Consider the following 12,294-nt stretch of genomic DNA (forward strand, 5'->3'; position numbering starts at 1 on the left):
TCTGGTCCCCCAAAGTCCTAGTTCAACACTCAAACCACAACACTGTGCTGGCTCCTCTACACCAACTGCGGTATATGCATGCATCATTTCATCACAATTTCCTAAAATGTCATCTAGTTCCAGACATTGGCAGCTGAGGATGATAGGTAGCCAACCCAAAGGGGGAGAAATATGCCAGTTTCCAGAACACATATAGTGTTCTGCTTACAGTTGAGTCTTGCCACTTTCTAGGGCCTCATTCCCACTACCTTTTAAACCGGATTGCAGATTGGTTTGAACCAGTTTAAATGACCCTAGTTCGCACTTGAACCGGATTGCAAAAGTGATTCGGAGAGGGGAGCCCTGCATTAGACCCATTTAACCCGCCTCTTTTTGTTGCTGTTCCCCCTCCCCGCGTCTTTTTGGATAAATCAATTCCATGCAAGTGTGAACCAGATGCGGATCGGAATCGATTTAAATTTGCCCGTTGGCCAGCTGGAGCGGGTCCATTTTGAATCAATTCATTCGTCAATGTGAACCACAAGTGGGTTATTTTATTTTATTTTGCAGCAAGAAAATGCAATCGGGGCAAATGTAGTGTGAAACACGTTCCGATGTCGAATCAATCCATCAATTTGGATCACAAAGGAATTTATTTGTAAGTGGGAATGCGGCCTAGGAGACCCATACAAAGAGGCCAGGAAAGCAACAGATATCCCCCGTTCCCCCATATTAGGTATATAACTGTATACTACCATGGAATATGGAGGCTCTATTAATGGCAACATTATAAGAGCTTTTTAGTGCAACCGTTTCACCCGTCTCTGATATGAATCCAACCGAACCCATCTCAGAGAAAGAATCTGTTGCCAGGGTTCATTTTGGAGCCAAAATAAAAGAAGGTGGAATGAAGGTGAGCGTTCGAGAAAGGCGTCAGCAATGCGCAGGAGGCATATTTCCATTGTGTAGCGCCGTGCCATTGTGGATATCATTTTCAAATTAGATGTTATGCTGCCAAATCCATTATTGATCTAATTTTCTCTGCAGAATCCTTATTAATGTTATCTTGTTACCCCTTGATGCATATGGCCTTGTGCAGCGGAAATGGCAGGCTGTAATTGTCCCTTTGGCAGGGAATTATTCATATTTCCCTATCTTGCAAAGAATGAGCACCATATGCAGTTACACTAATGACTTCATTTCTGAAGACTTCGTGTACCGCGGATGGGGCGTTCTGAACGTATTATGGCTAGATTAACAATCATTCATTTTAAATATCCCATTTAGAAGTGCATGTTTTGCTTACTGAATGCCAAAGAGCCTCTCCCTCTCTTTCTTTCTCTCTCTATCTCTCTCTGCTCCATCCTTCTGAGGATGGAAAAAATGTGCTTTTCCCCCTCTTCTAGGTTTAGCAGGTGCTTATTATTTCTTTCTGTTTTATAGTCTCTATAGCAGCTTTGGCGTTCAAACATGGACAGGGTAAAAGAAGGAAAGATGCCCCAAATGGTACCATCTTTTGCATTATGGCATGCTTTTTAAGAAAAGAAAAGGCAAGAAAGATTGTAAACTGACTATTCAGAGTCAACTTCAGAATTAATTGGCCTATACTTGAACAATTAATTAGCTTGAATCAAAATGCAAGACAGGAAATAGACATGTTTTTAATCGAGGACTGAGAGATGCATCGCTCATTAAGGTTCTCACAAATATTGGCCCATTTTCCACCTCTCTTAGTTACACATGCGTTACTAAGGCTGCAGAAATAATGCAGGTTGGCACCACTGTCAGTGCCACAGCTCAATGCTATGGCTGGGGTAGGCTTTTAATCCTGTGCGCTGCAGTTTTTAAGGTTTGCATATTGCCTTTTAATGACCTTTAATGCTTTAATGTGTTTAACTTTATAAATTGAACTGTTTCTTAAAACAATGTTGTTGTGGTTTTAAAACATATGGTTAGTTGAGTCTCATTGTTGGGAGAAAGGCAGGTTGAAGAGGAAAATCTCAGGGGCAAGAACATTGCCTTGAAAGGGGTGCAGGGCATTTATGCGTGCATTTTCTATTAGATATTATTGCATGTTGTTGTTGTTGTTTTAATTTAAATAGTAGGCTCTTTGTAAGTATAGTTGTCTTGCTTAATAACTTCACAGTAACCCAAAAATCATCCTGAACGAACATCCTTGATGTTCTGGCCAGTGAAAGCAAAGACCCCAAGGCAACTGAAAAATATGCGACAGGCATCTTTTTTCAAAAGGATCTCACAATGACATTTTATTAATATTTTGTACAATCAAAGCACTTTAAACAGACAACACTACTGTCAGATTCTTACTCATCAATGATTATGCACAAATACACACCTTCATTCATTCCTAGACCTGCTTCCCCACCCCCAAATGTTTGGCGAAGGGTCTGCATTTAAGCTTGGATGTCATGAGAAATTACAGTACTTGGCAAGAGGAATGATTGGTACCATTCACACTAGTCAGTTGGTTTTGGGTCATTCTGCTGCTGGGGAAAAACAGGTTCTCCTGCATTTAGAAATGTCAACAAAGGCGAATGCACTGTTTTGCATCATGTCTGAATTAGTGCTTCGGTGACAATGGTCACCATGTATGCTTTCTCACACTTGAAATGCATCAACACTATTTACACCACCCTGTTTGCTCTGGTATTTACTTACTTACTTACTTATTAAAAAGGGAAGTCGTAGTTGTGCAACTGCACAATTATATAATGGCACTATCATGGCACTCCCCTTACTCTTTGCCCTGATTGTGAAGATGAACACACAGTGCACCACTTCCAGCATTTTTCTATGCTTCCTCCCACAAAGCAACACTTCTCCAGTTCTGCTTTTGTATATTATTTGAACATTACTTTTTAAACTTTTCCCAAACCCTATGGAGTGGGGGAATGGAGAAGTGTTTGGCTGTATCTGGCCATAGATGATGACCGACAACATCATCCACCAGGGTCCATTAAAAGCATTGGGAAATGATGTAATCATTCTGCATCTGGCGCAATGGTTCCCATCATTCTGCATCTGGCACAATGGTTCCCAAACTCTGGCCTTCCAGATGTTTTCAACTTCAGCTCCCAGAATCCCAGACCTTTGGCACAGATGGCTGAGGCTTCTTGGAAGTGAAGTCCAAAACACCTGGAGGACCAGAGTTTGGGAATCACTGGGTTAGAGGAACACTGAATGATCATGAAGGGATGACTACCATAGTGCAATGGTAAGTCCATTGAGGAGCTAGGGTTCTTCTTGTGGGAGGAAGAGGATACCAACTTATGTAATGACCCAAAATAGACATACCTAACCCTAGGTAGAATTCATCCTTGTGTAATCAGTAACAGAACACCAGCCTCGGTGTACATGTGTGATAATGCCAACACACTATTGCCTATGGACTTTCAACCATGGCATTGGTTTACATATTTATCATGGAAAAATGGAAGAGTACAGGCACGCATTCACAATTCCCTTCTTCCTTTTCTTCTTTTGAAAATAAAAAGAACAACAACCCAGAAATGTTCATGCCATCATGGGACTTTGTGCAAATATATCCACGGCAATTGTATACAAAAGAACAGTTCACGGTGGCAGCAAATCTCCCGGCACGGGTGATATAACGTTCCCTAAGGAACTCAGAAACCTTACTCAAAAACCTCCACTCTTATGCAGAGCTGGCTCTGGAGACTGCTTTCAAGATGATGGGCTTTTTGGGTACCATCAGCCCCATTGTGGACAACTCCAATGGGATCTGCAACACAAGAGGGGTGAAAGAGGTTATAACAAAGAGCCACCATCTCACTGAAACCAGAACTACAAGCCCCCTGACTGTTAGCTCTAGGAGCTAGACATATTGCAAACCTCAGGTTATTAGAGTGTTGAGAATATGCCAGACAAGCTTTCTTTATATCGTTGTCACTCCTACCTAAGAATGGCCTCTGTTCATCAGCTATCATTCCTGATGCCTCACCTGTGTTTCCTTGCAGGGCCTGAAGGTAAAATTCTGCAAGAGGCTCACAACACCAGCCTTCAGGGTCAGGAGAGCAAATCTCATCCCGATGCAGTTCCTCGGACCAGCTCCAAATGGCAGATAAATATAGGGGTTTATGCTCTCTTTGTTCTCTTTACTGAACCTGTTGATGGAAAGGGATGGAGAAGAAGATTTGTTAACAGCAACTTTCTGTACAGTCGGAATAACTGAGTACCAAATCATCAAATGCCAAAATCAGGATTGTCCATGCCATAGGATTTCCAGTTCATATGTACAAATGTGAAAGATGGACAGGGAAGAAAGCTGTCAGGAAGAGAATGAACCCATTTGAAATATGGTTCTGGAGGAGAGTTCTGGGGCTACCATAGACTGCCTAAAGAAAAATAGATGGGTCCAAAAGCAAACCAATCCTGAATTCTCACTAGAAAGCAAAAGGAGGTTATCCCTCCTCTCCATCAACCAAGGAATGGTCATATATGCAGACATAGATTGGGATTATGGTTGCATATGCCACTAATAAGATGCTTCAATGGAACAGTTGAGGTTCCTCCACTGATTTGGCAACTCACCAGGGAGAAAAAGTACCAAGCTGGGCCTCTGTTTGACTGCGGAGGGACTACCTCAGATGGTGGTGGACTCTCCATCTTTGGAGGTCATTAAACAGAGATTGGATGGGCATCTGTCAGTAATACTTTCATTGTGTATTCTTGCATGACAGGAGCTTGGACTCGTTGGCTCTTGAGATTCCTTCCAATTTTATGACGATGCTCACTTTCCCTTTTCAGCAGCAAGTATAAAAACACAGCCCAGACTCATTGCAACACATTTGGTGGGAGAGCAGCAGAAGAACCTTGTCTGAATGGTCCAAACTGTCTTTGCTGTGACAGGAGCGCACTCATTAATGCAAGCTGCCTTCTGGCGGTGTGGAAGGAAACCCTCTGGCACTGTCTGAGGCTGGCATCACGCCTCCCCAGCTGTTATCTTGCCAAAGCTGACATGAGGAAAGCAACCTGGGAAGAGGTAGCTGTGTGTGTGTGATTTCTTAAAAGCAGGGATGGCCAGTTTTTAAAGCCTGAGGGTACTGAATGTTTTAGCATGGAAATGTGTGGGAAGGGCTCATTTATAATTTCTCCAGAACTGTTAGATAGCTAAATCAGGTGGGATTATGATCGCATTTAAGGACGTGGTGGAGGGAAGCAAGCCAGGTCTCAGGAGGTTGTTTGTGTCATAAGAAAAACCTCTCTCAGGCTGCTAGGTCTTCATAGATAACAACCCCGTTATCCTTGGCCATCGGCCCACCTGGCTTAGGCTGATGGGAATTATAGTCCAAGGTGCCAGGCTAGGGGTAGAATGGCATAAATTCTATTCTATGTGGGTTTACCCAGTATTCTCCACTCATCTGCAACTCAAAACTCACATGCTCTCTGTGGAAAACAAAAAAATAGCTAGCTATGAGATTGCATAGTTTATCATTATTATCATCACTATCGCCATCATCATCTGTTTCTTCTTCCAATAAATGTAGGATACTGTATAGGACTCTCTTTCTCCTACAGGTTAACCCTTATCACAACTGAATAAGGTGAATTAGACTGAATGACTGACCTGGAGCTGGGAAACATGACCTTGTTGGGAACGCTAACATGATAACTGTCCCGAAAAGTCATTTTTCTAACTTCCAGATTACCCAGGATTAGCTTCATGTCTGAGCAAAGATCTTTCTCCTGGTATGTGGATGTCATTTTCACTGCTATCCCATCAGAAAGGACCACAAACTATATCTTCTTGGAGGAAAATGGATATCGATAAAGAAAAATGAAACAATCCTATTTAGTACCTTTCAGGTCTAAACTCTTCAGGTTCCTCCCATAGGTCTGGGTCAAAATGCAAGACGTGGGCAGGAATCATAGCTGTCATCCCTTTTGGAAAGGTGATTCCATTTATCTCTACATCCTTCTTGCAGACCCTTTCAATGCGTCCACCAATTGGATACATCCGGAGGATTTCACTGACCGTCATATCAAGGTATTCCATTTGCATGATGGTATCGTAAGTAAGGGGGGCCTTCAGGAGAGAGAGAATTGTGAGACGTTCAGCTTCATTAGAGACAAGCAGACATGATTTCTTTGCATGGAAACATTGGGAATATCCAGCCAGAGAGCCTAGGATCTAGACTGGAGTCTCAGTTGAGCCCAATAGCAGAAAGGTGGCATATAAATGTCACACCGATATGTAAATGTGTTTATAAGTAAATAAGAAAGGAGATTAGGAAAAGTCACACAGCAAAAACATAGTAAGGGTAAAGAAAATTTACTGCCAAATGGTTCTATTTCAGCGATGAGGGATGTCTACCTCCAATATATTGGTGGGTTGCAAATGCTAGCATCCCCTGCCCCAGGCTTGGCTGGCTACGGTTGATGGGAGTTGCAGTATAGCAACATCTGGAGGACCATATATTCCCTATCCCTGCTGGATTGTTCTGACGTACCTTATTTGGCAGAGCAGCATCAATTTCATCCTGCAGTTTCTTCTGGACATCGGGATGTGTGGCTAACTCATAAAGTATGTAGAGAAAGGCGTTGCTGGTGGCCTCGTATCCCGCAAAGATAAAGATAACGGCTTGGGCCAGAATCTCTTCATCACTCAAAACTATACAAGGAAAGACAAGAGAAGCTGAAACCCACGTTCTAAATGCAAGGTTCTCCACAAATTCCAGACTAGAGGAGACTGTTGCTATCAGCTCTTTAAAAAGACCATACAACAGCAGGGGAGGAATTGTTGGAACAAGTCAGGGTTGGCCCAAGCTTTGTCTAACCTCCCATAATGGACAAGATGACACCATTATGATCTCTGCAAGTACAGAAACAGACTCAACTGGCTCTAGAGGTTGTGTCTACACTGGAGGTTAGACACTGGCCTCTGTCACAGCTGGTTGGCATAGAGATGCACAATAAATGTCACGGTACACAAACTAGATTGGCAAGCTTGAACATGTCCAGGGAAGGACAACTGAGATGGTCAGATGTATGGAAACCAAGATTTATGTAGAACGACACAATCTATCTTAAAAATAGACTTTACAAGTAGTAGTGATGCTAGACTGTTCCACCAAGAATAGCATTATAATTTATAACCCTACACAGCCTTCATCTTCTCTTTTGCATCATTCCCTCCAACTGTCCCAGTCTGGAAGACAATCCCCATTAACTCCCTGTCATCCAACTTTTTCTGCTCCTTTTAAAATGTTCTGGTTTCTCTACCTCCCAGCTTTCCCCTTTGCCCTTGGTTTATTTCCATTGCTGCAAATTGAGTTCAAAGCACAAAGGAGGAAGAGAGGAGCAACAAAATCTTGCCCTTCCCTGTAGAGTCAGGCCAAAGCAATCCGCTGCAAACCTGGTTTATGTGTTATTCCTCATTAATAACGTCTGCCATATTGGCCAGAGAGAGAAGGTGGGACATTTAATTTAACTTAGCATCTTTGCCTGATGAAGAAGCCAGAGGAGTTTCCAAAGCTTGAATCATGCATTTTGTGCATTTTGGTTGTCTCACTGTTTTGTAGATTTTGGATGATGTTAAATTTTACCTTTGTAAGTATGATCCATGCCGTTAGTTTTAGGCTTTGCCTCTGATTTTTGGGAATCGATCATCAATCCTAAGAAATCCACCCGGCCCTAGAGACATAAAGAAGCAGTTAAGAGAACTGTGCATTTCCTGCCCCTTGGCAAAAGGCTAGAACTTGGGAAAACGTCTTTGGGATTAAAATTCCCAGCATCCCCAAAGCAACATGAATGCTGGCCATTATGATTGGAAAGTTCTGGAGGTCCAAAAAGGAACTTCTAAATGACATTTGCTTGAAAATACCACTGCAATGTCTTATGCTCGGCTACTTGCAAGCAACTCCAGTTTGTTCAGTGCATTGAATAACTCCAGTTGATTCAGTGGTGCTTATATCCAGCTAAGTGGGTAAAAGATTGCAGTTTGCTGCTCCTGGAATTTAGTTCCAAGAAAGAGTGCTGAGACCACAGGAAAAATGAAAGCCTGTTTTTAAAAAAATATTAAATCTAGCAAGGACTGTAGTGCTCCCAACGGAAGAACGATGCCGAGTCCCTGCAGCCGCTAAAATTCAGCGGTGATTTTCCAGTCTGGCAATTACTGTCAACCTTGCAAGTTCACTGAAGTAAAGTCATTGCACTCAATCGCCCAGGGAGCCCTTCTGCATTTGCAGATTGCCCCAGACCAGGGTTTCCCAAACTTTGCTTCTCCAGATGTTTTGGACTTTGATTCCCAGAAGCCTTAGACAATTTGGCCAACAATTGGGATTTCTGGGGGCTGGAGAACCATAGTTTGGGAACCACTGGCCTAGACATTCACAAATGTCTGGAACCTGCTTTGCCAGATGAAAAGAAAGAGAGCATCTGCAGTATGTGCCTATGCTCAGTTTGATCAAAATTCAACATTCCTAGATGCTTCCTCTGGAATACTAGGGTTTGAGAGGTACTCAAAATGCTCTATTAGAGATAGACCCTAAGTCTCTGGGTTCTGGAGAGAGAGAAGGTTGCAAATTTTGGCAGAATTTGGGTTGATCCAAATAAAGGCATCATTCAGCTTTGGATTTTATGAGTTCTCTTCTTTTGCACATGGTCCATCATAGACATCTTGTTGTGTAGGTCTCTGAACTTTGTTTAAAAAATCAACCTTCGTATGGGATAACTTGAAATAATATGTCATCTTACCTTGTTGTTCTCTTGTTCCCGCTTCTGCTTTATTTTTGCTACTGCTTTTGTAAAAAAGTCGACGGCATCAGTGGCAAATATGCTTACGTTCATCTTGTTCAGAGCAGGGGTTAGCCATGGACAGACATCTAGTGGGAGAAGAAAGCAGCCTCAGAGGTCTGGAGCACTATCACAGCAACTGGGTCCGCAACCATTTATTCCCACAGAAATAATTCCACCTAAATAGTGGAAGCATGACTCAGGCTCCATCCACACTGCAGAAATAATTCGGTTTGATACTGCTTTAACTGCCATGTCTCAATGGCATGGCTCAGTACTTTGCTCTGGTGCCACAACAAACTACAGTTCCCAAACTTCCATAGCATTGCGCCATGGCATTTAAAGCAGTGTCAAACCGGATTATTTCTGCAGTGTGGGTGCAGCCTCAGTCCATATAAGCCAAATCCCAGGATAAAAGGGGACTAGACCTATGCCAGCCACATGATTTACTTCACATTCTATGTGGCTTTCGTGGTCACAACTCACTGGATATACTCCTGACACAAGACTTGCTTTTTAAGTCTATTTCTATACCACTCAGTAGCCATAACTGTCCGGGTGGTTCACCAAATCCCCAGTCTCTATGCCAATGGAAGACTAAAGACTAAGTAGTAGGGCATTGCAAAATGCCAGTTCTAAAGTACCAGTGCCAACTTACACATTAAAACGAATAATGGCGAGAAAAAGTTAAACTTCACAAGTTTCCTGGCCTCCTTGACAAAGGGATCCTGAGGGTTGTTAATGGAATCGATGTTCACCCCAAAGGAGCTGCTGGTAACCACATCCATGCTGTAAGGTCCAACGACTCTAAAGAGAGGCAGAAAATGGGGGGGGGGGGAATATGAGGGTTTTTTGGATTTGGGAACACCTATATTTGCATATGCATACCATAATGAGATATTGTGGAGATGAGATCCACATCTAAATGCAAAATTGATTTGTGTTTCATATACACTTTATGTGTGTGTTGTGTGCCTTCAAGCCATTTCCAGCTTATGGGGACCCTAAGTCAAACCTATCATGGGGTTTTCTTGGCAAGATTTGTTCGGAGGAGGTTTGCCATTGCAAACCTGGAAATTCCTAGAGACGTCTTCTCTTAGATAAAAAGAATAGCCTTTCTTTATTTGCAGTTTTCCACATTCACAAGAGTCCTTTATCCGAATCCCAGCAAATGTGGCGGGACCACCACATTCCCATAAAACAGTCCCTCTCCCCGTGATGAAACACGAGTCTAAAAACTGGTTGCAAGAGGCTGTTACTCACGCTTTAATGTCCACTGTCTCTCCTTTTTCTGCTTTCTCCGAAAAATATTGCACAAGGTTCTTCGCATAATGCTGGATGATGGGCATCATCTGTGCGGGAGGCAGCAGGATAAGGCATGCGTGTGTTAAAAGGCAAAACAAATGTAGGGTGACACTATTTATTGATGCCCTTCATTATTAATATTATTCAAGTTGTGAATAAGATTGTTCTGTTAGGGACTAAACTAGTCTCACCCAGACTGGCTCATGGTCTCCTTTTGCAAGCCATCTCCTAGTCCTTACCTCCTTCAGCTTTCCGCTGGTGAAGGTCGGCGAGAGCACAGTGCGGATCCTCTTCCATTGCTCATCCTCAGCTATGGAAACAGCAGCTTCCAACTTGCCAGTTGGGCCAAAATTCTGAGTGGGGCAAAAAGAAGCAATGTGATGGCAGTGTAAGCACAATATGAGACTAAATTTATCTAGAAGGGACAAGAATATGGTTCCAGAGCAAGCAACAGCATTCAGGTATCAATGGGGTACTCAAGTCTAAGCCTATGTTCATCGTCCTCCCTGTATACAAACTCATCTTCCAAGAAAGTCCCAAGTCCCTGCTACAATATTCTTTTGCAAAGGGGATGCATGGCCTGGAAGTAACTAGTTACAGATAGTACACTGCTTGAAATTAGTTTCTTTCCCCTAACTGCAATACTCTCAGAATTTTCCACCTGGAAAAATCCATTGCTTTTCAACCTCTTTATTTACAACTAGACAGACACATCATGTCAAGAGTTACTAACCTCAAAGAGATACAGGGCTGGCTTAGATCATGAGACTCCAGTGAGAAAAACAGAGTGATTTTAATAACCCTTTAAGAAGGGATACAATCAGAGATGGGAACTTACGCGCCGATTGGTAAAGACTGAGTAGCACTCTTTCACTAAGATCACTTTAATGATATCCGGATCTGTGACACCCATTATAGGTCTTCGGCCGTCGTAAAACCTAGGAGGAACATTGTATTCTGGTAACTGTCCTTTCGATGCCTTTAAACTGCTTAAAAGTAGTGGAAAGGGGTTTAATAAGAGAATTTATTCAGTCAGATCTTTTAATAAGAGAGAGAGAGAGGCTTTAAGATTGTACTCATCCTTCGGTTTTAGCCCTATTTTGTTTTAATCTATGCTGTGAAGCTCCTTGGCTCTGACACTGGATAATATAGGATCAGGATAATTAATAAATAGTCATAAATCAGTAAATAAGGTTTATTTTAAATAAGTAGGAGACATGCAGCCCACATTATTCTTCAGCCAGTGAGAAATTCTAGGAATCGTAATGCAAACCAACCCCAATTTTCACATTTCTCCAGTTACTATATTAATAAATTTTTGAAAGTTATTGATAGAAAGAAAATGTATATTTAATATTTTCTTTCCTAATACATTAACAAAATACCTTCTGGTTTTTAATCAAATGCAACCTCACTTTGCACCTTCGTGGTTTAATTTTTTCTCTCTCTTCCCAATCGATCAACTAAGTTTTGGGTGGATTAATCTAACAATCAATTCAATAGAAATTTACAAGTAAAATAAGTAAAAAGAAAGCAGGAGAGGAAAAGAAAGAAAGAAAGAAAGAAAGATATACTCACCCCCAGACTTTTCCATATTTTTTAAAACAGGCTTTGTCGAATTCCATAACTCCCTGTAATGAAATGTTTTGATATCGAATCAAAAAGACAGCACAGCAATATAATACAATCAGTTGCTACAAAATTCAACAGAAAGCAGACTAGATAATAGTCAGGCAATGAGACTCCTCTCCCAGCAGCTTTTGGTTTTAGTCTGAACTTCAAAGGATCAGTCCAAAATGGCAATTCCTAGTCTCAAAACAAGACCAGCATCTTGGATCCCTTCTTTAAAGTTTGGAATAGAACTCAGAGCAGAGTCAGTGCTCCATTTGCATCAAAGCCAGCAGCCTTCACTAGGAGAGTAATCCATAAGAAAGGCTGATAAAGAGAAAAGGCCAGATTATGAATTCAACACGCAGCCTCTTTATGCGGTAAGAGACACAAGAAAGCTGCTAAAGAAGATCTCAGGTGTGTATAGAAGGATAAAGTCTTTCAGTTAACCTGACCATAAACTATTAAGGCTGCTAGGTAGCTCACAATATCATAATTGAAACACAAAACTACACACCTCCACAACATCCAAATGTAGTGAAGGAGTTGTGGTTGCTTTATACGATGGGCTGAGAACCAGGCAAGCTTTGGAACCAAAATTTGATCCTGGATCATAGACTAGTTTTT

General features: G+C 41.9%; 1 protein-coding gene across 3 annotated transcripts in view; it reads right to left on the minus strand.

Moving 5' to 3' along the window:
* Positions 1 to 2,217: 2,217 nt before the first annotated feature.
* The window catches only part of LOC121914620 (cytochrome P450 3A9-like), a 28,397-nt gene continuing 18,320 nt past the window's right edge, over positions 2,218 to 12,294 (minus strand). For 2 of the 3 annotated variants that reach the window (XM_042438187.1, XM_042438186.1), the window contains exons 3-13: positions 11,638 to 11,690; positions 10,898 to 10,997; positions 10,299 to 10,412; positions 10,018 to 10,106; positions 9,413 to 9,561; positions 8,716 to 8,843; positions 7,566 to 7,653; positions 6,471 to 6,631; positions 5,820 to 6,046; positions 3,962 to 4,124; positions 2,218 to 3,742 (exon numbers count right to left, since the gene is read on the minus strand). In XM_042438187.1, the coding sequence (XP_042294121.1) occupies positions 3,656 to 3,742; positions 3,962 to 4,124; positions 5,820 to 6,046; positions 6,471 to 6,631; positions 7,566 to 7,653; positions 8,716 to 8,843; positions 9,413 to 9,561; positions 10,018 to 10,106; positions 10,299 to 10,412; positions 10,898 to 10,997; positions 11,638 to 11,690 (1,359 nt within the window). In that variant the 3' untranslated portion in view covers positions 2,218 to 3,655. The remainder of the gene's footprint in view (positions 3,743 to 3,961; positions 4,125 to 5,819; positions 6,047 to 6,470; positions 6,632 to 7,565; positions 7,654 to 8,715; positions 8,844 to 9,412; positions 9,562 to 10,017; positions 10,107 to 10,298; positions 10,413 to 10,897; positions 10,998 to 11,637; positions 11,691 to 12,294) is intronic. The other variant, XM_042438188.1, reaches the window with a different exon arrangement.

The sequence above is a fragment of the Sceloporus undulatus genome, chromosome 8 (assembly GCF_019175285.1).
Source record: "Sceloporus undulatus isolate JIND9_A2432 ecotype Alabama chromosome 8, SceUnd_v1.1, whole genome shotgun sequence".
NCBI lineage: Eukaryota > Metazoa > Chordata > Lepidosauria > Squamata > Phrynosomatidae > Sceloporus > Sceloporus undulatus.